Below are 27,549 nucleotides of genomic sequence, written 5' to 3' on the forward strand. Positions count from 1 at the left end.
GCTTCTGGGAGTTGGAGTCCCAAACCGCCTGGCGGGCTTCAAAGAAGCTTGGGGCTGCATCCCTGCAAAGGCGACCAGGCGGGATGGAAGGAAGGTGAGTGGAGAGGAGGGACTGCCAGGGAAGGGGGCCTTTCCAGGGGAATTCAAGGGAGGCATTCAGGATTCTCACCCTCATTGGCCCCCATTGACTCCCCCTCCTCACTTTGGGGCCAGTTGCAGGGGATCCCAAGGGGAGTGGCCTCCCTTGCCAAAGCTCCGCCCATCTCTTCAGATTGTTATTGTTATTGTTGTGTTTATGTTTATTTATTTACTCCCAACTGCCCTGATTTACTCCCAACTGCCCCAACTGCCTCTCTTGGGATGCTTTTGCTCTCTAGGGAATCAGAGAAGATAGCATTGTATTATTATTACAATATATACTATTATTATTATTATTATTATTATTATTATCCAGGGAATCATAGAATATAGAATTACATTATTATTGTTATTAGCTAGGGAATAATAGAAAATAAAATTACATTATTATAATTATTATTATTACAATATATACTATTATTATTATTATTATTATTATCCAGGGAATCATAGAATATAGAATTACATTATTATTGTTATTAGCTAGGGAATAATAGAAAATAAAATTACATTATTATAATTATTATTATTACAATATATACTATTATTATTATTATTATTATTATCCAGGGAATCATAGAATATAGAATTACATTGTTATTGTTATTAGCTAGGGAATAATAGAAAATAAAATTACATTATTATAATTATTATTATTACAATATATACTATTATTATTATTATTATTATCATCCAGGGAATCATAGAATATAGAATTACATTATTATTGTTATTAGCTAGGAAATAATAGAAAATAAAATTATATTATTGTTGTTGTTGTTGTTAGCTAGGGAATAATAGAAAATAAAATTACATTATTATAATATTCACATTATTATTATTATATGTATTAGCTAGGGCATCATAGAAAATAGAATTACATTACTTTTGCTCACTAGGGAATCAGAGAAGATAGAATTACATTATTGTTGTTGTTGTTATTTTTATTACTTAGGGAATCATGGAAGATAGAATAACATTATTATTATTATTATATATTATTTATTAGCTAGGGCATCATAGAAAATAGAATGACATTATTATTATATTATTATATATTATTATTATTTATTAGCTAGGGCATCATAGAAAATAGAATGACATTACTTTTGCTCACTAGGGAATCAGAGAAGATAGAATCACATTATTATTGTTATTGTTATTAGTTAGGGAATCATAGAAGATAGAACCGCTGTGAGTCGCCTTCGGGCTGAGAACAGCGGTATATAAGTAAGGTAAATAAATAAATAAATAAATTACATTATTATTATATTATTATTATTATTTATTAGCTAGGGCATCATAGAAAATAGAATTACATTACTTTTGCTCACTAGGGAATCCTAGAAGATAGAATCACATTATTATTATTGTTATTAGTTAGGGAATCATAGAAGATAGAATTACATTATTATTATATTATTATTATATTATTATTATTTATTAGCTAGGGCATCATAGAAAATAGAATTACATTACTTTTGCTCACTAGGGAATCAGAGAAGATTTATTTATCGTGTCATCAGCAACCATTGTATTACAATTCTAACAGAGCAAAACAAACACAGAGATTAAAAAGAAAAAAAAAGAAAGAAAGAAAGAAAAAGGGGAAAAAAACACAGATTTTGCAAATTTGGTATTTGGTTAAATGTCCTTTGACCAGTATCTGGCCCCTTGGGGTGCCTCTGGTGTTGCTGCAAGAAGGTCCTCCCTTGTGCATCATGTGGCAGGGCTCAGGCTGCATTGCAGCAGGTGGTCAGTGGTTTGCTCTTCTCCACACTCGCATGTCGTGGACTCCACTTTGTGGCCCCATTTCTGAAGGTTGGCTCTGCATCTCGTGGTGCCAGAGCGCAGTCTGTCCAGCGCCTTCCAAGTCGCCCAGTCTTCTGTGTGGCCAGGGGGGAGTCTCTCATTGAGTATCAGCCATTGGTTGAGGTTCTGGGTTTGGGCCTGCCACTTTTGGACTCTCGCTTGCTGGGGTGTTCCAGCGAGTGTCTCTGTAGATCTAAGAAAACTATGTCTTGATTTAAGTCGTTGACGTGCTGGCTGATACCCAAACAGGGGATGAGCTGGAGATGTCTCTGCCTTGGTCCTTTTACTATTGGCTGCTACTTCCCGGCGGATGTCAGGTGGTGCAATACCGGCTAAGCAGTGTAATTTCTCCAGTGGGGTGGGGCGCAGACACCCTGTGATAATGCGGCATGTCTCATTAAGAGCCACATCTACTGTTTTAGTGTGGTGAGATGTGTTCCACACTGGGCATGCATACTCAGCAGCAGAGTAGCATAGCGCAAGGGCAGATGTCTTCACTGTGTCTGGTTGTGATCCCCAGGTTGTGCCAGTCAGCTTTCGTATGATGTTGTTTCTAGCTCCCACTTTTTGTTTGATGTTCAGGCAGTGCTTCTTGTAGGTCAGAGCACGGTCCAAAGTGACTCCCAGGTATTTGGGTGTGCTGCAATGCTCCAGTGGGATTCCTTCCCAGGTAAGCCTCAGAGCTCGGGATGCTTGTCTGTTCTTAAGGTGAAAGGCACATGTCTGTGTTTTAGATAGATTAGGGATCAGTTGGTTTTCCCTGTAATAGGCAGTAAGAACACCTAGAGCTTCGGAGAGCTTCTGTTCTACCATCTCAAAGCTCCCTGCTTGAGCAGTAATGGCACGATCATCAGCATAGATGAAACTCTCTGTCCCTTCTGGCAGTGGCTGGTCATTTGTGTAGATGTTGAACATGGATGGAGCAAGATACACCTCTGAGGTGTATCTGAGAGAAGATACACCTCTGAGGATGCTTGCCATAGATGCAGGCGAAACGTCAGGAGAAATGCCTCTAGAACATGGCCATATAGCCCCAAAAAACTTAGAGAAGATACAATTACATTATTATTGTTATTACCTAGGGAATAATAGAAAATAGAATTACATTATTATTATATTATTATTTTTTGGCTAGGGCATCATAGAAAATAGAATTACATTACTTTTGCTCACTAGGGAATCAGAGAAGATAGAATTACATTATTATTGTTATTAGCTAGGGAATAATAGAAAATAGAATTACATTATTATTATTATTATTATTATATCATTATTTTTTGGCTAGGGCATCATAGAAAATAGAATTACATTATTTTTGCTCACTAGGGAATCAGAGAAGATAGAATTACATTATTATTATAGTATTATATTATTATTTATTAGCTAGGTAATAATAGATAATAGAATTACATTATTATTATATTATACATTATTATTTATTAGCTAGGGCATCATAGAAAATAGAATTACATTACTTTTGTTCACTAGGGAATCAGAGAAGGTAGAATTACATTATTATTATTATTATTATTATTATTATTATTTATTAGCTAGGGCATCATAGAAAATAGAATTACATTACTTTTGCTCACTAGGGAATCAGAGAATATAAACGTACATTGTTATTGTTATTAGCTAGGGAATAATAGAAAATAGAATTACATTACTTTTGCTCACTAGGGAATCACAGAAGATAGAATTACATTATTATTATATTATTATATTATTTATTAGTTAGGGCATCATAGAAAATAGAATTACATTACTTTTGCTCACTAGGGAATCCAAGAAGATAAAATTACGTTATTATTGTTATTGTTGTTGTTATTACTAGCTTGGGTGTCCTGTTATTGCTATTATTGTTATTACTAGTTTGGGTGTCCAGCGTTGCCTGGGTTATTTGAAGAAGTCAATTTTGCTTAAGATTGTGGGTGAACTACAACTCCCATCAAGCCAGGTTTATTATTTATTTATTTATTTAATTATTTGCTTGCTTTACTTCTATACCGCCTTTCTCAGCCGAAATGGCGACTCAAGGCGGTTTACATAGTAAAGGTCAAAACAACAACAACAAGGCAGTTAAAACACATTATACAAGACATCAGGTCAAAACAATTAACCCCATGAAACTGCAATCAATACTTAATGTTTGTTACGTTTCCTCTAGATCCATCATAGGTGGAGTTCAGTGTGCTCTCTGTCAGTAGAGTAAACTACAACTCCTGCTTTGGTGAGTCAGTCCCCTCAAACCCCTCTAGTAGATTGAGTTAGTCATGGAGCTTCTGTGTGCCAAGTTTGGTCCAGGTCTATCATCGGTGGTCACAGTTTCTCTAGTTGTGGGGGAACTACATCTCCCAGAAAGGAAGGTCAGTTTCCCCCAAACCCCTCCAGTAATCAAATGTCAACATATCAAGTATGTATGCCAGGTTTGGTCCAGATCCATTGGTGTTGGGTTCACAGTGCTCTCTGGATGTAGGTGAACTATAACTTCCCCAAATCAAGGTGAATTTCCGAATTTTGCTGGTCATGGGGGCTCTGTGTGCCAAGTTTGATACAATTCCAACAGTTTGAGGGATTGTGACCTGGCCCTCTGTTTAAAAAGTTTAAGGACCCCTGGTCTAGCATTTCTGTGTCCTCAGATAACATTATGTGTCCAGGTTGGTTCATAGAGTGCTTTGCTATGGCTGACTCGCCTGATTATGTTAGTCTGCAGTGCTTTTCGTGTTTTTGGACTCGTGGGTGAATAATGCTGTATTTGGTGGTCCCTGTGGAGACTTGTCCACAGCTGAACGGCATGCAATAGACTCCTGCAGAAGTGAGAGGATCCCTCTTGTCCTTTGCTGCACGAAGCATTTGTTGGATTTTCTTGGTGGGTCTGGAGATTGTTTGTATGTTGTGTTTCCTCATCAGCTTCCCTCTGCGGTCCGTGGTTCCCTTGATGTTTTGTAAGAACACTTTTCCTCTGGGTGGATCTTTGTCTTGGCTCACGTGGCTTGTTCTTGGCCTTGCAGCTCTCCTGATGTTTGTTGTAGAACACAAACCCATTGGCCTGTAAAGCCCAGTTTAGGTGGTTCTGTTCACCTTGGAGGAGGTGGGGTTCTCAGACCTTATTTGCACCGCCTGTAAGGACTTTGATTGTGCTTCGTTTTTGGGTGATGGTTGGAGTTTTTATGTAGATATCTATCAGTGTGTGTCAGTTTTCTATTGCCTGTGTGGCCCAATTGTTGATTGGATTTGCGGATGACCAAGCTGAATAAAATCCCACATTATCTGCTTTGAACTGGAATATATGGACGTGTGAACTCAGATTACCCAGTTCAAAGCAGATACTGTGGGATCTTCTCCCTTGATATTCTGGGTTCTATGGATGACACCTTCACCATTTGGAGCCATGGAGAAGAACTGAACAAGTTTCTGGACCACATCAACAGCATCCAACCAAACATCCAATTTACCATGGAAAAAGAAAACGAAGGGAAACTACTGTTTCTAGATGTCCTAGGTCCCTAGGACCCAGGTGGAAGGGACCTAGGGCATCTAGAAACTAGTTTTCCTCTGGTTGGATCTTTCTCTTTACTCTTGTGGCTTCTTTTCAGTTGTCTTGCAGCTCTTCTGATGTCTGAGGTGGAGTCTCCATTGGCCTGGAGAGCCCAGTTGAGGTGGTTCAGTTCATCTTGGAGGAGGTGGGGTTCGCAGATTCTTTTTGCACAGTCTGCCAAGGCTTTAAAGGTGCTTCTTTTTTGACTTGGGTGATGGTTGGAGTTTTTGTGTAGGTGTCTATCTGTGTGTGTAGATTTTCTGTAAACTGTGTAACCCAATTGTTGATTGGGTTTGTGGATGACTAGGACATCTAGAAATGGTACTTTTCTTTTGTTTTCTTTTTGCAAGCTAAATTGAATGTTTCGGTGGATGTTGTTGATGTGGTCCAGGAACTTGTTGAGTTCTTCTTCTTCATGGCAACAAATGGTGAAGGTGTCATCCACATATCTGAACCATGTAGTGAACTTTTTTTTTTTTGGTGTTGATTCCAGGGCTTGTTTCTCATCGCATTCCATGTTGAAATTTGCTATGACCAAGCTAAGAGGGCTCCCTGTAGTTAATGTTTTCTGATGTATAGAATGTAGTAGTAGTATCATGGAATCATAGAATCAAAGAGTTGGAAGAGACCTCATGGGCCATCATCCAGTCCAACCCCATTCTGCCAAAAAGCAGGAATATTGCATTCAAATTACCCCTGACAGATGGCCATCCAGCCTCTGTTTAAAAGCTTCCAAAGAAGGAGCCTCCACCACATTCCGGGGCAGAGAGTTCCACCGCTGAACGGCTCTCACAGTCAGGAAGTTCTTCCTCATGTTCAGATGGAATTTCCTCTCTTGTAGTTTGAAGCCATTGTTCCATTGCGTCCTATTCTCCAGGGAAGCAGAAAACAAGCTTGCTCCCTCCTCCTCCCTGTGGCTTCCTCTCACATATTTATACATGGCTATCATATCTCCTCTCAGCCTTCTCTTCTTCAGACTAGTAGTAGTAGTAGTAGTAGTAATCATATGTTCCCTTTTCTACTAGAAAATGAATTTCTAACTTTGTTGCTTGGTGTGTTTGCTTTTGTATATGTTTTGTATTGATTTGTCTAAATAAAAATTAAATAAAGGAAAGAAAAGGAAGGCTTATTGATTTGACAGATGACACTGAATTGGGAGAGAGAGCGAATGCCTTAAAGGACAGGAACAAGATCCAATGATGAGAGGCAGACAAAACGAACAACAACAGGGAAAAATGTAAGATAAGCAGCAATAATTGGAATGAACAGATAGAAGAGGGGTGAGACCTGGCTTGAAAAGAGTGCATAGGACAAGGACCTAGGAGTCTTAGGGGGCCGCAATCCGAGAGTGTCATGCAGTGTCACAAAAATTTAATATTCAGATTTGATAAATGTGAATTTAATGACATTTGGATATGAATTTTATTTATTGTGTCAGGCAACCGAACAGTTGTATTACATTTTGACAGAACAAGCAAACAAACATACAAAAGACACAGAGTTTGCAAGCTTGGTAGTTGATTAAATGTCCTTTGACCAGTATCTGGCCACTTGGAGTGCCTCTGGTGTTGCCGCAAGAAGGTGGTCTGTGGTTCGCTCTTCTCCACACTTGCATGTCATGGACTCCACGTTGTGGCCCCATTTCTGAAGGTTGGCTCTGCATTTCATGGTGCCAGAGCGCAGTCCGTTCAGCACCTTCCAAGTCGCCCAGTCCTCTGTGTGCCCAGGGGGGAGTCTCTCATTTGGTATCAGCCATTGGTTGAGGTTCTGGGTTTGAGCCTGCCACTTTTGGACTCTCACTTGCTGGGGTGTTCCAGCGAGTGTCTCTGTAGATCTTAGAAAACTATTTCTAGATTTAAGTCGTTGACGTGCTGGCTGATGCCCAAACAGGGGATGAGCCTGAGATGTCTCTGCCTTGGTCCTTTCACTATTGGCTGCTACTTCCCAGCGGATGTCAGGTGGTGCAATACCGGCTAAGCAGTGTAATTTCCCCAGCGGTGTAGGGCGCAGACACCCCGTGATAATGCGGCATGTCTCATTAAGAGCCACATCTACTGTTGTAGCGTGGTGAGATGTGTTCCACACTGGGCATGCGTACTCAGCAGCAGAGTAGCATAGTGCAAGGGCAGATGTCTTCACTGTGTCTGGTTGTGATCCCCAGGTTGTGCCAGTCAGCTTTCGTATGATATTGTTTGTAGCGCCCACTTTTTGCTTGATATTCAAGCAGTGCTTCTTGTAGGTCAGAGCACGGTCCAGGGTGACTCCCAGGTATTTCGGTGGGCTAATAAGAACTGAAAAGTAAACTCTGATAAGAACTGGGACAGTGCTGCATGGGAAGGAGAGAAATGGTGTACGTATGGAGAGTGGCAGCTTTGCAAGGGAGCAGTCTGATCACCTTGGGGCTTCTTTCTCAAGGGAAGAGGAAGAAGTGTGCTCTTGGAGTCTTGGATTTTGTACACGGAGTCAGATTCTGCTATATGAAAAACAGAGATCTGGTCCTTGGCATTGTGCTTAGGGAAAGAGGAATTTTGAAGTTTTGAAGTTATGGAAGTTTTGGAACTGTGCATTGGCAGGCTGCAGGAAAGCAGGGTCTGGCCTAAGAGGTACTTCTCCAAGGAGGGAGAAAATGATATGGTAATATTTAAATGCCTGAGGATGAATGCGTGTACATGTGGTGTGAATGGTGAGTGAAAATGTAATTCTCCTTTGTTTGTTTCTAGGTTTACGAAAACCTGATTTGTGACCCTTTTGGTACTAATGGTAGAGAGTGATTCCTGGTCAAAGTGGTCCCTGGTCAAAAAAAGGCTGGGAACCACTGCCATAGGGACTCAAGATTTAATAATAATAATAGCAACAACAACAATTATTTCTATTAATTGTTACCTGCCTCTCCCAAGACTTGAGGCGGGGAACAATACAGTCAAAATGCAACAACATGAAATCCACACAACAAAATACATTGTACAGAGATCAAAATACAACCCTATTGTATGTCTAGGCTCTGGATTCTTAATCATCAAATCCTATTTTCAGAACACCTAATGGGGTTTTTCTTTTCTTTGTTTGAATATGTTTGAATATGTGAATTTTTTGGACTACTTTTAAACAATTATGCGTTTTGATTATGTGTTTTAGCAATGCTGTAACCTGCCTTGAGCTGTGAGGAGAGGTGGGTCAGAAAGATTATTATTATTATTATTATTATTATTATTATTATTATTATTTCCCTCTTTTCTCAACAGATAATGGGCAAGGCAGTGAGAGCAACTGGGAAGCAGCCCCTGAAATCCTCAAAAATGAGTGAGCACCCAACAGGGAAAGATCGTTTGGGAAATCAAAAGAGAGGAAACCAGTTAAAGAAGGGAAAGAAGAAACCTCTCACTTCTCAAGACTCCGACACTTGGGAACCTCCGGCTGCCCAGAAGACTCTCAAAGGCAAAAAGAGAAGTAAGTGTCCTGTCTGTGGGAAAAGATATTTGCGATTAACGATACACTACAGGGGCCACACAAGCGAAGAACTCAACAGATCCCCCTCAAGTGAAAAGCCACATCAGTGCACAGAATGCGGAAGGAGATTCTCTTTAAGGGGAAACCTGGAATCGCATCAGAGGATCCACACAGAGGAGAAGCCTTATGAATGCAAGAAATGCGGAAAGTGCTTCTCCCAGGGCAAAGAGTTGCGTTCCCATTGGAGAAGCCACGCAAAAGAGGAGTCATATATATGCAGGGAGTGTGGAAAGAGCTTGAAGTCCTGCGCAGCTCTGTATTCGCATGAGAAAACCCACAGGGAGAAACCTTTTGCGTGCCTGAAGTGCGGAAAGCACTTTGTTCGGAAGGATACCCTTACAATACACAAGAGAACACACACAGGGGAAAGACCGTACAAATGTGGAGACTGCGGAAAGAGCTTCACCCAGGCTGGGAATCGGGATACACATCAGAAAACCCACAGAAGCCCTTCAAACCCACAGAAGCCCTATAAATGCCTGGAATGTGGGAAGAGCTTCGGCACGAGAGCATGCCTGTCTTCGCATGTAAAAATCCACACAAAGGAAAAGCCCTACGCGTGCTTAGACTGTGGGAAGAGATTCATTTCCAACTGGATCCTGCGGTCTCATGAGAAGGTCCATACTGGGGAGAAGCCCTACAAATGCCTAGAGTGTGGGAAAAGCTTTCCTCAAAGCCTGAATCTCCGCTTACATCAGAAGACCCACACAGGGGAGAAGCCACATCAGTGCTCAGAATGCGGAAAGGAATTCAGGCTGAGAGTCCATCTGCTCAGGCATGAGAGAATCCACACAGGCGCGAAACCATACAAATGCACAGCCTGCGGGATGTGCTTCAGACACAGTGCATCCCTGCGCCTGCATGAGAAGTATCACACAGGAGAAAAGCCATACCAGTGCAAGGAATGTGGAAAGAGCTTCATTCGAATCGACCACCTTCGCCTCCATGAGAGAACACACACTGGGGAGAAGCCCTATAAATGCATGGTATGCGGAAAGACCTTTTCTCAGAGTGGAAATCTACGTTCACATAAGAGAACCCACACAGGGGAGAAACCTTACAAATGTACTGAGTGTGGAAAGAGATTCAGCCTTAGTCATTACCTAGTACTACACAAAAGAATCCACACTGGGGAGAAACCCTATGTGTGCCCGGAGTGCGGCAAAAGCTTCAGGCAGATGTCAAATCTCTCTACACATCAAAGAAGCCACACAGGGGAGAAACCCTACAAATGTTTAGACTGCAGGAGATGCTTCAGTTCGAGCAACAGTCTCCATTTCCATCAGAAGACCCACACAGGGGAGAAGCCATTTCAGTGCTCAAAATGCGGAAAGAACTTCAGATGGGGATCCCAACTCAGCATGCATGAGCGAATCCACACGGGAGCGAAACCGTACAAATGCAAGGCCTGCGGAATGTGTTTCAGGTATATTGGATCCCTACGCAAGCATGAAAAGATCCACACGGGAGAAAAGCCACACCAGTGCAAGGAATGTGGAAAGAGCTTCACTTTGATCGGCCAACTGCGCGTCCATGAGAGAATCCACACCGGAGAGAAACCCTATAAATGCATGGAGTGCGGAAAGAGCTTTTCTCAAAGCGGAAACCTACATTTTCACAAGAGAACCCACACAGGAGAAAAACCTTATAAATGTACAGAATGCAAAAAGAGCTTCAGCCTTAGTCAAAGCCTAGTACAACACAAAAGAATCCACACTGGGAAGAAACCCTATATGTGCCAAGAGTGTGGGAAAAGCTTCAGGCAGAGTTCATCTCTCTCTACACATCAAAGAAGCCACACAGGAGAAAAACCCTACAAATGCATAGACTGCGGGAAATGCTTCAGTTCAAGCAACCATCTCCGTTTACATCAAAGGACCCACACAGGGCGGAAGTCCTATTAAAGTATTGGCTGTGGAAGGAGTTTCAGTGCAATCGGGAGAAACGATAATGCAAAAGGCCCAGAAATATTGGACTCAGATACACAGGATGCTGGGAAATATTGCAAAGATTACATTGACAATGAAACCTGGACTGTATTTGTTGGGGATGCTAGATGACCAATTAGAAAAGAAATACAGAAAATTAATGACTGCTCTATATAATCACAGCAGCGAAAATCCCCAGTGCCCAGAGATGGAAAAAGCCAGATATTCTGCCATAAGAATGAAATGATGAAAATATGTAAATTAGCTGAGATGACTAAATTGACAGTATTAATTGATGAGAAATCCTTGACTAAATTCAAGAAAGACAGGACATGTTTATTTTTGTTCTACAGCAAAGATGGGGAAAACTGTCAGCCATTGTTTTTCAGATGTAGAAGAATGTTCTTAAAAGTGGAAAGGTAGAAATAAAGGGATACTTAAAGGGACCAGCGAGTAAGAAAATCAACAAAAGGGCGACATATAGATTTGTAGGGGTTTTTTAATGTGTAGAGTTTGTTCTGTAGAGAAAAGTGTGTTAGTTACTCCTGTTGATAATGAAAAACTTTTTTAGCAATAGTTCTAATTTCATTTTGTGTCATATTTTATAAGCATGTTTTTTTTCTTTGTATGTTTGAGTAAAATGTGCAGAATGTGTAAAAAGTCTAAAGAAAGCTTGAAAAAATTGGCCGCTAATCATTTTTTATGCTAATCGATTCGGAATAGCAGAAAAAAGATCACTAATGAGAAAACGACATGGAATAGAACTATTAGGTGAATAAGAGATTCTATATATGTTTGTGTGTGTATGAGAGAGAGATGAATTAGGACATTTGATGGAACCACAACTTATTTGATAAGCTGGGGGAAGAATTTAGAAATAATCAGATAAATGTAGTTTTTATAAGAAACTAATATCACAAGTTATAGGAATGTTTAGATAATTATAGAATAGGTGCTCAATTTATGTTAAAGATAACTCGGGTATCTGAGGCTCAGAGTAATGACAATGAAGATGATGAGAACTGAAAAGACAACCTTGAAGACGTTGGAAGAATTGTCGGTTTAAATCCAAGGAACGGGGTGAGCTCCCACTGTTAGGCCCAGCTTCTGCCAACCTAGCAGTTTGAAAACATGCAAATGTGAGTACAGCAATAGGTACCACTTCAACGGGAAAGTAACGGCATTCCATGCAATCATGCTGACCTTAGAGATGTCTAAGGACAACGGCGGCTCTTTGGCTTAGAAATGGAGGTGAACACCACCCCCCAGGGTCAGACACGGCTAGACTTAATGTCAGGGGAAACCTTTAACCTTCACCTATATTCACCTATACATGTGCTGTTTTCTCCTAGTACTTCTTTGTGGAGTCTGTGAAATGCACACATATGAGTTTCCACTGCGCATGCGCAGCTATTCAGAACATTCTAGATATTGAGCATTGAAACATTTTGACGGAGGCCCCGCCCACACTCCTCCAGTAGTATTTAAGCCTGTGAGCGGGGCTGAGCTTTAGTTACACTCCATACCATTAAGTAGCATCAACAGTAGTAATAATAATAACAATAATAATATAGAAAATACTCTGCATCCTAAAATAATTTTGGAATAATAATAATAATGATGATAATGTACTGCCTCACAGACAGAGGCGACCCTAGGTAATTTTCAACGGTAAGCAAACAGTATTTTGGCGGCGGCGTCCCCCAACCAATCATTGATATATATTTTCTGTTCGTCGTGGGAGTTCTGTGTGCCATATTTGGTTCAATTCCATCATTGGTGGAGTTCAGAATGCTCTTTGATTGTAGGTGAACTATACATCCCAGTCACTACACTTGCCGCACTTGCTCCCTTGCCTGGCCCGCTTTGGGTCCGGAGGCGTGCCTGAAGACCCCAGCGTGTTCACCAAAAGTCACCTCTTCTCCTAACTTTCTCCTCAGCCATTGGGACCAAGAGAGAGAGAGAGGTGGAGATGCCCACCTTTCCTGAAGGTAGGTGCAAAAACAATGGAGGGAGCGGAGGTGGGAGATGCCTCCAGCTAGAGGGTCTCTCTCTCTCTCTCTTGGTCCCAATGGCTGAAGAGAAAGTCAGGAGAAGAGGTGACTTTTGGTGTGCACGCTGGGGTCTTCAGATACGCCTCCGGACTCGAAGTGGGCCAGGCGCGGTGGCTCCGCCCCTTGGCCCACCCGCGAATTGAGGAGAGGAGAGGAGGCGGGTGGAGCGCTGGGGGATCAGGAAAGGGAGCTGGTCATGGGGAAGGGATCGAACGTAGAGAATGATTGAGCGCCGGCTCTGCTCGCGCACTCGGTGGCTGGGTGGAGCAGGAACGAGAGGGGCTAGGTGAGGCTCAAGGGCCCGGCCCCTTTGGGAAGAGGATCGCCCAGCAGCGAGTCAAGAAAGCCGAGGCTCCCCCCGGACTGCTAGGGCTGTTGTGAGCTGAGGGGGCGCTCCTCAAGTGGCGGTCGAGGGGCATTTACAGAGGCGCCTCTGCGCCCCTGGCAAAAAAAAAAGTGTTCTTTGACCTCTTACTTCGCATAATGGACGAGTCGCCCCTGCTCACAGATGGAACCCAAGCTAAAAGATGAAATTCTGTTACTATTATTATTATTATTTCTTACCTTCCTCTCCCCAAGGCAGAGTATAGCAAAGTTATAGCAAAGTATAGCATAGTTAACATGCAATAGATAAAGCCAAACAGAATTATACTAGACGTCTTCTTAGAGAGAATTGATTATTGGTGGGTTTCAATATCTGTGTTATTGTATTGTAGATGTTTAATTTTTTATGCTTTATGTCTAAATGTTTTATGTTTATGTTTTAACTTGGTTAAGTTGATTTATAATTCCATGCTATTGTCTTGCTATTTTTCAGTTTTTATATGTAAGTACGGCATTGAATTTTCCCTTTATAATGTTGGAAACTACTTTGAGTTCCCTTAGGGCAGGTATGGGCACACCTAGGCCTGGGGGCCAGATGTAGCCCCTTGGGCTCTTTTCTCAGGCCCCCCTCTCTCACACTATGTTATCCATCCTTCTTTCTTTCCTTCCTTCTTCCCTCCCTACTTCTCCGTCCTCTCTCCCCATTCCTTCCCCTCCACCCTTTTGTCCTTCCTTCCCTCTTTCCTCCCTCCTTCCTTCCCTCTCTCTTTCTCTTTCTTCTTTCCTTCCTTCCCTTTTGTCTTTCCTTCCTTCTCTCTTCCCTCCCTCCTCCATTCCACGCTTCCTTTCCTTCCTCCTTCCCTTCCTCCTTCTCCGTTCTCTCTTCCGCCTTACTTCCCTTCCACCCTTTTGTCCTTCCTTCCCTCTTTCCTCCCTCCCTCCTTCCCTCTCTCTTTCTCTTTCTTCTTTCCTTCCTTCCCTTTTGTCTTTCCTTCCTTCTCTCTTCCCTCCCTCCTCCCTCCCTCCATTCCACCCTTCCTTTCCTTCCTCCTTCCCTTCCTCCTTCTCTGTTCTCTCTCCTGCCTTCCTTCCCTTCCACCCTTTTGTCCTTCCTTTCCCCTTTCCTCCCTCCCTCCTTCCCTCTCTCTTCCCTCCCTCCTCCCTTTTCCCCCTCCCTCCATTCCACCCTTCCTTCCTTCCATCCATCCTTCTCATCCTTCTCTTCCTCCCTCCCTTCCCTTCCTTCCTCTTCATTTTCCTTCCTCCTTTCCTCCTGTGGGATGTTTAGCTGGGAGAAGAGAAGGTAGAGAGGGAACGTGCGAACCATGTCTCAAGATTTAAAAAGGTGTTCCATTGAAAACGAGGGGGAAATTGACTTTCTGCTGCTCTAGAGACCAAGAAACAATGGGTTCAAATGCCAGGGAAAGAGATTTGACTGAAAAGATTAGGAAGAACTTCCTGAGAGTAAGAGCTGTTGGAGAGTGGCATAGTCTCCTTCTCTGGAGGCTTCTCCACAGAGGCTGTCTGTTGGGAGTGCTTTCATTGTGCGTGCTTGCATGGCAGGGGGTTGGCCTGGATGACCCTTGGGGGTCTCTTCCAGCTCTAGGACTCTATATCCGGAGTAGTCAATATGGGGTCTAATAGAGACACCTTTTCTCTCCCATCATAGAATCCTAGAATCCTAGAGTTGGAAGAGACCTCATGGGCCATCATCCAGTCCAACCCCATTCTGCCAAGAAGCAGGAATATTGCATTCAAATCACCCCTGACAGATGGCCATCCAGCCTCTGTTTCAAAGCTTCCAAAGAAGGAGCCTCCACCACACTCCGGGGCAGAGAGTTCCACTGCTGAACGGCTCTCACAGTCAGAAGTTCTTCCTAATCTCCAAGGAAGCAGAAAACATTTCATCCTGACGAAGGTCAATCCTTTTGGGATGCAAACGGTTCCTGTCTTGCTTTCACTTTCTGCCTCCAAAAGAAAAGAGGAAGGGGAGGAAAGGGCAGGGAGGGGGCTTGGCTGCAGCCCACCATGTGGCCCCCGAGTCAAAAGGCCTACCATGTAGTAAATGGTACATGTTACTACATGCCTGCCATGTAGTAAATAATAATAGATTGTGCAGACAGACTCCAAGCAGAGGCACAACACCTTTGCTCAGATGATTCATTGGAACCTGTGCCACAAACACGATCTGCCTGCGACAAAAATCTGGTGGGATCACAAGCCAGAAAGAGTTACAGAGAATGAGCATGTCAAACTCCTTGGGGACTTCCGAATTCAGACAGACAGAGTTTTGGAGCACAATACTCCTGACCTCACAATCATGTTGAAAAACAAAGTATGGATTGTTGATGTTGCAATCTCAAGCGACAGCAGGATTGAAGAGAAACAAAAGCTAGCACGATATGAGGACTTAATGATCAAACTGCAAAGACTCTGGCACAAGTCAGTCAAGGGGGTTCCAGTGATGATTGGCACACTGGGTGCAGTGCCTAAAGACCTTGGCCTGCACTTAAACACAATCAGCGCTGACAAAATTACCATCTGCCAACTGCAAAAGGCCACCCTACTGGGATCTGCATGCATTATTCGCCGATACATCATATAGTCCTAGACACTTGGGAAGTGTTCAACGCGTGATCCGATACAACAGCCAGCAGAGTGCTCTTGTTTGCTGTGGACTCCTCTTGTTCTGTTTCAAATAATAATAACCATCAGAGAGAAGGTGGGAAGGTAAAGCCCTTAGATTAGATAGTGTAGAGCGTAGTTAGTGTTTTCTGATATATAGGATGTAATAGTAGTAGTATTCTATATGTTCTCTTCTAAAAACGTATTTCTCAATTTGTTGCTGAGTTGGTTTGCTTGTATATATGTTTTGTATTTATTTATCCCAATAAAAACTAATTTTTTTGTGGTTAAAACTTTTTGGTTATGGTACATAACAGAAAAGCAAATCATGGCAGATATAATCAGGTACCAATATTTTTGACGTGTACATGCCTATCTACCTTATTCAGTCAATCAGTTAATTTTGTCATTAAGTCCAAATTATTATCATTTACATATCTTAATACACATAGACTTGCTATTTCTGCCTGTTTTCCACTGCTTTCGTCAGCGCTTTGTGTTAAATGTTTTCCATAACATTCAGTAAATCATCACATGGCATTTTACACACATACCACAGACGTTACACTCATCCCAAAACCCCTATCCTAAACAAAATAAGCCCTCATCCGTGCACCCTTCACCATGACTTCCCACACCGAAACACTATGAAGCCTTTAGGCCTATTTATCTATCCTTATTCATGGTAAACCTAAATTCCTAATGGAGCTCCTCTATATTACTGAATCTCTATTCAGATATGCCATGGCCAACTTCCATTTTCCTAGAAAGTCCTCATTACTCTTATTCCTCCTGTTATAAGTTAGTCTGGCCATTGAAATGGCAAATGACACTGAACTGGGAGAGAGAGCTATGTATTAGTGATCTAGGATTGTCTGCACGCTCTATCCCTCTCCAAAATTTCTATCCTGTTTATATGTCACCTGGCCATGCCCAGCATTATTTTTTAAATTTTTAATTAGTACATTTGGCCTTGCCATAGGTTTTTAAACGTCGTGTTATTGTTAATGTTTATGAGTTTTATTTATTGTTTGTATTACTGTTGCTATTGTTTTTATTGTTGTATTGTGGGCTCGGCCTCATGTAAGCCACACCGAGTCCCTTGGGGAGATGGTAGCGGGGTACAAATAAAGATTATTATTATTATTATTATTATTATTATTATTAATGCCTCAAAGGACAGGAACAGGATCCAATGATGAGAGGCGGGCTCAACAAAATGAAAGTCAACAGGGGAAAATGTAAGATAAGCAGCAAAAATTGGAATGAACAGATAGAAGAAGGGTGAGACCTGGCTTGGAAAGAGACAATAGGAAAGGGACCTAGGGAATCTTAGGGGGCCACAAGCTGAACATGAGCCAAGAGTGTGATGCGGCAGCTAAAGAAGCCAAAGGGATTCCGGGCTGCATCCTTAGGAGTCTAGTGTATGACTGTGATTAATGTTATTGTTTTTAATCTATTGTGTATTTATGGTTTTATATTGTCATTTTGTGATATTGTGGCATCGAATTGTTGCCAGTGTTAGCCCCTCTGAGTCCCCCCTTGGGGGTTGAAAAGGGTGGGGTAGAAATGTTGTAAATAAATAAATAAATAAATAGTGTTGAGATCGAGGGAAGTAATAAGGTGAGGTGAGGCACCAGGCATGGATGGGTTCCCTCCATTTTTCATAGGGACTTACAAACAGTCTCGCTCAGCCCCATGAGGTCCCTATTAAAGATGGCATAGGCCAGCAGAAGAGGGCAGGAAATTCTCTGTGAATCATCAAACCTTTTCCCTCTCCTCTTTTTCTTTATTTTATTTCTGCCCTGCCTTTCTCCCCATAAGGACTCAAGATGAAAATTAATTAATTAATAATAAATTGGTACCAGCCTCTCCTAAGGCTTGAGGCAGGGCACAACACAGTCAAAACATACCAACATGAAATACATACAACAAAATTCATCCATCAAAACACACCAGTATAAAATATGTAAACCAAAATACATTGTACAAAGATCACAATACAACCCTGCTGTATGTCCAGAGCTGGTTCCATAGACATTAAAGTCGACTTTCGCAACTCCTAATAGGGTTTTTCTTTTCCTCTTTTCTCAACAGGTAACGAGAAAGTCAATGAGAGCAACTCGGAAGCAGCCCTGAAATCTTCAAAAATGAGTGAGCATCCAACAGGGAAAGAGCCTTTGGGAAATCAAAAGAGTGGAAACCAAGTCAGGAAGGGAAAGAAGAAACCTCTCTCTTCTCAAGAGTATGACACCTGGGAACCTCCGGCTGCCCAGAAGACTCTCAAAGGCAAAAGGAGAAGTAAGTGTCCTGTCTGTGGGAAAAGATATTTGCGATTAAAGGTACACTACAGGTGCCACACAAGCGAAGAACTCAACAGATCCCCCTCAAGTGAAAAGCCACATCAGTGCACAGAATGCGGAAGGAGATTCTGTTTAAGGGGAAACCTGGAATCACATCAGAGGATTCACACAGGAGAGAAGCCCTATGAATGCAATAAATGCGGAAAGAGCTTCTCTCGGAGCGAAGAGTTGCGTTCCCATTGGAGAAGCCATGCAGAAAAGCAGTCATATATATGCAGGGAGTGCGGAAAGAGCTTGAAGTCCTGCGTAACTCTGTATTCGCATGAGAAAACCCACAGGGAGAAACCCTTTGCGTGTGTGGAGTGTGGAAAGCACTTTGTTCGGAAGGATGCCCTTACAATACACCAGAGGACCCACACGGGGGAGAAACCATACAAATGTGCGGATTGCGGAAAGAGCTTCTCTCAGGCTGGGAATCGGGATATGCATCAGAAAACCCACAGAAGCCCTACAAACCCACAGAAGCCCTACAAATGCCTGGAATGTGGGAAGAGCTTCGGCACGAGAGCATGCCTGTCTTCGCATGTAAAAACCCACGCAAAGGAAAGGCCTTACGCATGCTTAGACTGTGGGAAGAGATTCATTTACAACTGGATCCTGCGGTCTCATGAGAAGGTCCACACCGGGGAGAAGCCCTACAAATGCCTGGAATGTGGGAAAAGCTTTGCTCAGAGCCTGAGCCTCCGCAGGCACCAGAAGACCCACACAGAGGAGAAGCCATATCAGTGCTCAGAATGTGGAAAGGAATTCAGATGGAAAAGGTCTCTGAGCTTTCATGAGCGGATCCACACAGGAGCGAAACCATACAAGTGCACGGTGTGTGGGATGCGCTTCAGGCACAGTGGATCCCTACAACTGCATGAGAAGGTCCACACGGGAGAAAAGTCACACCAGTGCAAGGAATGCGGAAAGAGATTCATTCGGATGGACCACCTTCGCCTCCATGAGAGAACCCACACTGGGGAGAAGCCCTATAAATGCATGGAGTGTGGAAAGAGCTTTTCTCAGAGCGGAAATCTACGTTCACATAAGAGAACCCACACAGGGGAGAAACCTTATAAATGTACAGAATGTGATAAGAGCTTCAGCCTTAGTCATTACCTAATACTACACAAAAGAATCCACACAGGGGAGAAACCCTATATGTGCCCGGAGTGTGGGAAAAGCTTCAGGCAGAGGTCAAATCTCTTTACACATCAAAGAAGCCACACAGGGGAGAAACCCTACAAATGCATAGACTGCGGGAGATGCTTCAGTTCGAGCAATGGTCTCCATTTACACCAAACGATCCACACAGGGGGGAAGCGATATAAGTGCTCAGAATGTGGAAAGGAATTCAGATGGAAAAGGTCTCTGAACTTTCATGAGAGAATCCACACGGGAGCAAAACCATACAAATGCATGGCCTGCGGGATGTGCTTCAGGTACACTGCATCCCTTCGCCTTCATGAGAAAATCCACACGGGAGAAAAGCCATACCAGTGCAAGGAATGTGGAAAGAGTTTCACTTTGATCGGCCAACTGCGCCTCCATGAGAGTACCCACACTGGGGAGAAGCCCTATAAATGCATGGAGTGCGGAAAGAGCTTTTCTCATAGTGGAAATCTACGTTTACATAAGAGAAGCCACACAGGAGAAAAACCTTATAAATGTACTGAGTGCGGAAAGAGCTTCAGCTTGAGTCAATACCTAGTACAACACAAAAGAATCCACACTGGGGAGAAACCCTACATGTGCCCAGAGTGTGGGAAAAGCTTCATGCAGAGTTCACATCTCTCTACACATCAAAGAAGCCACACAGGGGAGAAACCCTACAAGTGCATAGACTGTGGGAAATGCTTCCGTTCGGGCACCCATCTGCGTTTACATCAAAGGACCCACACAGGGCGGAAGTCATTTTAAAAGCATCAGATGTAGAAGGAGTTTCATCCAGTCTGAGTCCCTCTACGAAGGTAGAGAAGATCAGGATATAAACGTTTTAAATAAATAAATAAATAAATTTCAGCGAGGATACTGGCAAACTTCAGCCAGATCTAAAAAACATACAATGAGGAGAAACCATACTACGAAAGGCCCAGAAGTATTGGACTCAAATACACAGGATGCTAGAAGATATTGCAAAGATTAAATTGACAAGGAAGCCTGGACTGTATTTGTTGGGGATGCTAGATCACCAATTAGACAAGAAACACAGAGAATTAATTAGTCCTCTATATGATCACTGCGGCAAGAATCCTCTCTGCCCAGAGATGGAAAGAACCAGATATTGTGCTGCAAGAATGAAATGATGTAAATACGCAAATATACTGAAATGAATAAATAGACAGCATTAACTGAGGAGAAATCCTTGACTAAATTCAGGAAAGACCGGACAGACCAGGGTTGAATGAAAAGTAATGCTTCCACCTTCGTAACTTCTCAGATGGCATTACTGGTATGCGGCAGGTGCATGGCTTGTTCAGTAGACTCTCCTCTACAGTTCCATATTGGCGGAAAGCCTTAGCATTGAACGGTTGTGTTGTTAAAGTGCAAAGTATGGAACCCAGCACAGACAGTCGGTCAATGCGACTTAAGCAACGTGCAGTCATTGAATTCTTGACAGCAGAAGGTGTCACCCCAAAGAAGATTCATGAGAATGCAAGCGGTTTATGGTGATTGTGTTGATATGAGTACTGTGCGTCGTTGGGCAAGTAAGTTTAAAGATGTAGAGGTGGGAACATCTGACTTGTGTGACAAACCCAAGAGTTGGATGTCCTGTGACAGCAACCAACAAGTTTCACAAGTAAAAGGTTGACAGATTGATTCAGGACAATCATTGTATCACTCAGAGAGAAATTTCAAGCATAATCGGCATTTTACAAGAATGTGTGAGTCACATTGTTGCTTTGCTTGGCTATTAGAAGATCTGTGCACAATGGGTACCCAGGATGAGGATGCCTGAAATGAAAGCGCACAGACTTGAAACTTCATTGACTGGATCTCACCACCATACGACATCCTCCATACAGTCCAGATTTAGCACCATCTGACTTCCATCTGTTCCCGATAATGGAAGTAGATCTGCGGGGCCATCATTATGCTTCTGATGAAGACGTTGAGAGAACTGTGAGACGCTGGTTGCGGAAAGAGAGTGTCGACTTCTTCTGTGACGGCTTCAGAAAACTTGTTCATTGTTGGCAGAAATGTATCCAATTGTCTGGTGGTTATGTGGAAAAGTGAATAGTGGTAGTTAAAGAGCACATTCCAAGGATTATTTCTGCGTTTGATTTATTAAAATATTCCCATCCAAACCCAACTAATGAAGGTGGAGGCATTACTTTTTATTCAACCCTCATAGTTATTATTGTTCTACAGCAAAGATGGTTGCAACTTTCAGATGCAAAAGAATGTTCTTAAAAGTGGAACGGTGGAAATAAAGGGATACTTAAAGGGAACAGCAAGTAAGAAAATCAACAAAAAGGTGACATATAGATTCGTAGGGTTTTTTTTTTAATGTGTAGAGGTTCGGTGCTGTACAGTTACTTCTGTTGGTAATGAAAAACTTTTTAGCAATAGTTTTATTTCCATTTTTTGTCATATTTTCTTTCTTTTTTTGTATGTTTGAGTAAAATGTACAGGATGTGTAAAAGGCTTGTAGTCTAAAGAAAGCTTGGGGAAATTGGCCGCTAAACGTTTTTTATGCTCATCAATTAGGAATAGCAGAAAAAAGACAATTAATGAGAAAACGACATGGGATAGAACTGTTAGGTGGATACAAGATTCTATATACGTTTGTGTGTGTGTATGAGAGAGAGAGAGAGAGAGAGATGATTTAGGACATTCCATGCAGTCACACTGACCTTGGAGGTGTCTATCAACAACGCTGGCTCTTTGGCTTAGAAATGGAGATGAGCACCACCCCCGAGTCGGACACAACTTTATGTCATAGAATCAAAGAGTTGGAAGAGACCTCATGGGCCATCCGGTCCAACCCCATTCTGCCTAGAAGCAGGAATATTGCATTCAAATCACCCCTGACAGATGGCCATCCAGCCTCTGTTTAAAAGCTTCCAAAGAAGTAGCCTCCACCACACTCCGGGGCAGAGAGTTCCACTGCTGAACGGCTCTCACAGTCAGGAAGTTCTTCCTCATGTTCAGATGGAATCTCCTCTCTTGTAGTTTGAAGCCATTGTTCCGCATTCAAGGAAGCAGAAAACAAGCTTGCTCCCTCCTCCCTGTGGCTTCCTCTCACATATTTATACCTATGTATATCAATAGTGCATGTGTTGTTTACTCCTAGTACTTCTTTGTGGAGTCTGTGAAATGCGCACACATGGGTTTTCACTGCGCATGCGCAGCTATTAAGAACATTCTAGAGCTTTAGCATTGAAACATTTTGACGGAGGCCCCGCCCACGCTCCTCCAGTTGTATATAAGCCCATGAGTGGGACTGAGCCTTAGTTACACTCTTCACCTTTGAGTAGCAGTAGCAGTAGTATTAATAACAATAATATAGAACATGCTCTGCATCCTGAAATAATTTTGGAATAATAATATTAATAATAACGTACTGCCTCGGAGACTGCTCCCAAGTTAAAACATGAAATTCTGTTATAATAATTATTATTTCTTACCTTCCTCTCCCCATAGCAAAGTATAGCAAAGCTATAGCAAAGTATAGCATAGTTAACATGCAATAGATAAAGCCAAACAGAATGATACTGGACATCTTAGAGAGAATTGTTTATTGCTAGTGTTTTCATATATCTGTTATTGTCTTATCGATATTTGATTTTTTTATGCTTTATGTCTAAAGGTTATTTTATGTTTAATGTTTTAATTTGGTTAGGTTGATTTATAGTTCTATGTTATTGTCTTGCTACTATTTTTCGGTTTCATATGTATGTACGGTATTGAATTTTGCCTTTCTAATGTTGGACACTACTTTGAGTTCCCTTAGGGGGAGAAAAGTGACATATACATGTAGTAAATAATAATAGTGATGATGGTGATAACCATCAGATAGAAGGTGAGAAGGTAAAGCCCTTCGATAAGATAATGTAGAATGTATGTAGTTAATGTTTTCTGATGTATAGAATGTAGTAGTCATCACATGTTGTCTTTTCTTCTAGAGAATGTATTTCTCACTTCGTTGCTCGGCTTGTTTGCTTGTATATATCTTTCATATTGTTTTGTCTAAATAAAAATTAATCAAAGAAAAGAACGGTTTTTTGGTTTGGCAGATGACACTGAATTGGGAGGGAGAGCTAATGCCTCAAAGGACAGGAACAGGATCCAGTGATGAGAGGTGGGCCCAATATCATGAACGTCAACATGAAAACATGCAAGACAGGCAGCAAAAATTGGAATGAACTGATAGAAGAGGGGCGAGACTTGGCTTGAAAAGAGTCCATAGCAAAGGGACCTAGGGAGTCTTAGGGGGCCACAAGCTGAACGTGAGCCGAAAGTGTGATGCGGCAGATAAAGAAGCCAAAGAGATAAGGTGAGGTGAGGTGCCAGGCATGGATGGGTTCCTCTTTTACTGGTTCCCTCCATTTTTCATAGGGACTTACAAACAATCTCGCTCAGCCTCATGCAGTCCCTATTAAAGATGGCATAGGCCTGCAGAACAGGGCAGGAAATTATCTGTGAATTATCAAAGCTTCTCATCCTCATCCTCCTCTTCATGATCTTCTTAATTTTGTTTCTGTCCTGCCTTTCTCCCCATAGGGAGTCAAGGCAGGACACAGGATGACAGTATAATAACAACAACAATAATATTTAATTGTTATCCACCTCTCCTGAGACTTTAGGTAGGACACAACCCAGTCAAAACACATCAACATACGACAAAATACACATGTATAAAATACATTGATCAAAATACAACCCTGCTGTATGTCCAAGCTCTGGATTCGTGAGCCATAAATCCCACTTCCACAATTCCTAATGGTGCTTTGTTTTAATATGTCTTCATGTGTGTATTTTACAGATTGTTATTACATGGTTATGTGTTTTGAGATTATGTATTTTAGCAATGTTGTAGCCTGCCTTGAACCATGAGGAGAGGTGGGTAAAAATTATTATTATTATTTCCCTCTTTTCTCAACAGATAATGGGCAAGGCAGTGGGAGCAACTGGGAAGCAGCCCTGAAATCCTCAAAAATGAGTGAGCATCCAACAAGGAAAAAGCCTTTGGGAAATCAAAAGAGAGGAAACCAAGTCAAGAAGGGAAAGAAGAAACCTCTCCCTTCTCAAGAGCCTGAGACCTGGGAACCTCCGGCTGCCCAGAAGACTCTCAAAGGCAAAAGGAGAAGTAAGTGTCCTGTCTGTGGGAAAAGATATTTGCGATTAACGATACACTACAGGTGCCACACAAGCGAAGAACTCAAGAGACCCCCCTCAAGTGAAAAGCCACATCAGTGCACAGAATGCGGAAGGAGATTCTCTTTAAGGGGAAACCTGGAATCGCATCAGAGGATACACACAGGGGAGAAGCCTTATGAATGCAAAAAATGCGGAAAGAGCTTCTCTCAGAGCAGAGACTTGCGTTCCCATCGGAGAAGCCACACAGAAAAGGAGTTGTATATATGCAGGGAATGTGGAAAGAGCTTGAAGTCCTGCAAAACTCTGTATTCGCATGAGAAAACCCACAGGGAGAAACCCTTTGTGTGTGTGGAGTGTGGAAAGCACTTTGTTCGGAAGGATGCCCTTATAATACACCAGAGGATCCACACGGGGGAGAAACCGTACAAATGTGCAGACTGCGGAAGGAGCTTCAACCAGGCTGGGAACCGGGATATGCATCAGAAAACCCACAGAAACGAGAAGCCCTACAAATGCCTGGAATGTGGGAAGAGCTTCGGCACGAGAGCATACCTGTCTTTGCACGAAAAATTCCATGCAAGTGAAAAGCCCTTCGCATGCTTGGATTGTGGGAAGAGATTCATTTTGAAGAGTAAGCTGCGGTCACATGAGAAGGTCCACACTGGGGAGAAACCCTACAAATGCCTGGAGTGTGGGAAAGGCTTCTCTCACAGCATGAATCTCCACTTGCACCAAAGGACCCACACAGGGGAGAAGCCACATCAGTGCTCTGAATGCGGAAAGGACTTCAGACGGTTAAGCCATCTGCGCTCACATGAGAGAATCCACACGGGAGCAAAACCGTACAAATGCACAACCTGCGGGATGTGTTTCAGGCACAGTGGATCCCTGCGCCTGCATGAGAAGCTCCACACAGGAGAAAAGCCACACCAGTGCAAGGATTGTGGAAAGAGCTTCATTAGAAAGACCCACCTGCGTGACCATGAGAGAACCCACAGTGGGGAGAAGCCCTATAAATGCATGGAGTGCGGAAAGAGCTTTTCTCAGAGCAGAAATCTATGTTCACATAAGAGAACCCACACAGGGGAGAAACCCTATAAATGTACAGAATGCGGAAAGAGCTTCAGCCTTAGTCATTACCTAATAGTACACAAAAGAATGCACACAGGGGAAAAACCCTATATGTGCCCGGAGTGCGGGAAAAGCTTCAGGCAGAGGTCAAATCTCTTTACACATCAAAGAAGCCACACAGGGGAGAAACCCTACAAATGCATAGACTGCGGGAGATGCTTCAGTTCGAACAACAGTCTCCATTTACACCAAACGACCCACACAGGGGGGAAGCGATATAAGTGCTCAGAATGCGGAAAGGAATTCAGATGGAAAAGGTCTCTGAGCTTTCATGAGAGAATCCACACGGGAGAAAAACCATACAAATGCACGGCCTGCGGAAAGTGTTTCAGGTACGTTGGATCCCTGCGCAAGCATGAGAAGATCCACACAGGAGAAAAGCCACATCAGTGCAAGGAATGTAGAAAGACCTTCACTTTGATTGGCCAACTGCGCATCCATGAGAGAACCCACACCGGAGAGAAACCCTATAAATGCATGGAGTGCGGAAAGAGCTTTTCTCAAAGCGGAAATCTTCATTTTCATAAGAGAACCCACACAGGGGAGAAACCTTATAAATGTACAGAATGCAAAAAGAGCTTCAGCTCTGTTCAATGCCTAGTACAACACAAAAGAATCCACACTGGGCAGAAACCCTATATGTGCCCGGAGTGCGGAAAAAGCTTCAGGCAGAGTTCAAATCTCTCTACACATCAAAGAACCCACACAGGGGAGAAACCCTACAAGTGCATAGACTGCGGGAAATGCTTCAGTTCGAGCACCGATCTCCGGTTACATCAAAGGACCCACACAGGACGGAAGTCCTATTAAAGCATCGGCTGTGGAAGGAGTTTCAGCAAGGATAACGGGCAAACTTCAGCCAGACCCCAAAAATGTACAATGGGGAGAAACAATACTAGAAAAGGCCCAGAAATATTGGACTCAGATACACAGGATGCTGGAAGATATTGCGAAGGTTAAATTGACAAGGAAGCCTGGACTGTATTTGTTGGGGGTGTTAGATGACCAATTAGAAAAGAAACACGGAAAATTAATTACTGCTTTATATGACCACAGCAGCAAGAATCCTCAGTGCCCAGAGATGGAAAGAACCAGATATTCCGCCTTAAGAATGAAATGATGAAAATAAGTAAATTAGCTGAGATGGACAAATTGACAGCATTAATTGAGGAGAAATCCTTGACTAAATTCAAGAAAGACAGGACATGTTTATTATTGTTCTACAGCAAAGAGAGGGGAAACTGTCAGCCATTGTTTTTCAGATGTAGAAGAATGTTCTTAAAAGTGGAAAGGTAGAAATAAAGGGATACTTAAAGGGACCAGCGAGTAAGAAAATCAACAACAGGACAACATATAGATTCGTAGGGTTTTTTTTAATGTATAGAGGTTCTGTGCAGTAGAGAAAGGTGTTTTAGTTACTTCTATGTGTAATGAAAAACTTTTTAGCAATAGTTTTAATTTGATTTTGTGTCATATTTTCTTTCTTTGTACATTTCAGTAAAATGTACAGAATGTGTAAAAGACTTGTAGTCTAAAGAAAGCTTGGGAAAATTGGCCGCTAAACATTTTTTATGCTAATGAATTAGGCTTAGCAGAAAGAATATCATTAATGAGAAAACGACATGGGATAGAACTGTTTGGTGGGTATGTGATTGTGGTGTCGCACGCTGGGCCTGTGCATATGACTGAAGACAGGACATAAATTCTGTGTGCCCAACGGGATGCCGGGGCTGCCTCAGATTAGAGGCCCTTGGACCTCCCCAAAACAAAGTTCTGTAGAGGCTTAAAGTAAGTCCAACAAAGTTCTTTATTGATGAAAACAA

General features: G+C 42.4%; 1 protein-coding gene across 1 annotated transcript; it reads left to right on the forward strand.

Annotated features, from left to right (window-relative positions):
- Positions 1-27,045, forward strand: LOC132766183 (zinc finger protein 585A-like). Its single transcript, XM_060760553.2, has 4 exons — positions 1-94; positions 8,731-8,935; positions 18,024-18,227; positions 24,381-27,045. Exons 2-4 carry the CDS (start codon positions 8,734-8,736, stop codon positions 26,534-26,536), a joined length of 2,562 nt encoding a protein of 853 aa, XP_060616536.2. The 5' UTR covers positions 1-94; positions 8,731-8,733; the 3' UTR covers positions 26,537-27,045.
- Positions 27,046-27,549: the final 504 nt, after the last annotated feature.

Source organism: Anolis sagrei, chromosome 2 (assembly GCF_037176765.1).
Source record: "Anolis sagrei isolate rAnoSag1 chromosome 2, rAnoSag1.mat, whole genome shotgun sequence".
Taxonomy (NCBI): domain Eukaryota; kingdom Metazoa; phylum Chordata; class Lepidosauria; order Squamata; family Dactyloidae; genus Anolis; species Anolis sagrei.

Excerpts from the sequence above, each read along its gene's own strand:
- LOC132766183 (XM_060760553.2), top strand. The coding sequence starts at position 8,734 with ATGGGCAAGGCAGTGAGAGCAACTGGGAAGCAGCCCCTGAAATCCTCA. Across the intron at positions 8,936-18,023 it reads TCTCAAAGGCAAAAAGAGAA|GTAACGAGAAAGTCAATGAG; the intron begins GTAAGTGTCCTG and ends TTTTCTCAACAG. Across the intron at positions 18,228-24,380 it reads TCTCAAAGGCAAAAGGAGAA|ATAATGGGCAAGGCAGTGGG; the intron begins GTAAGTGTCCTG and ends TTTTCTCAACAG.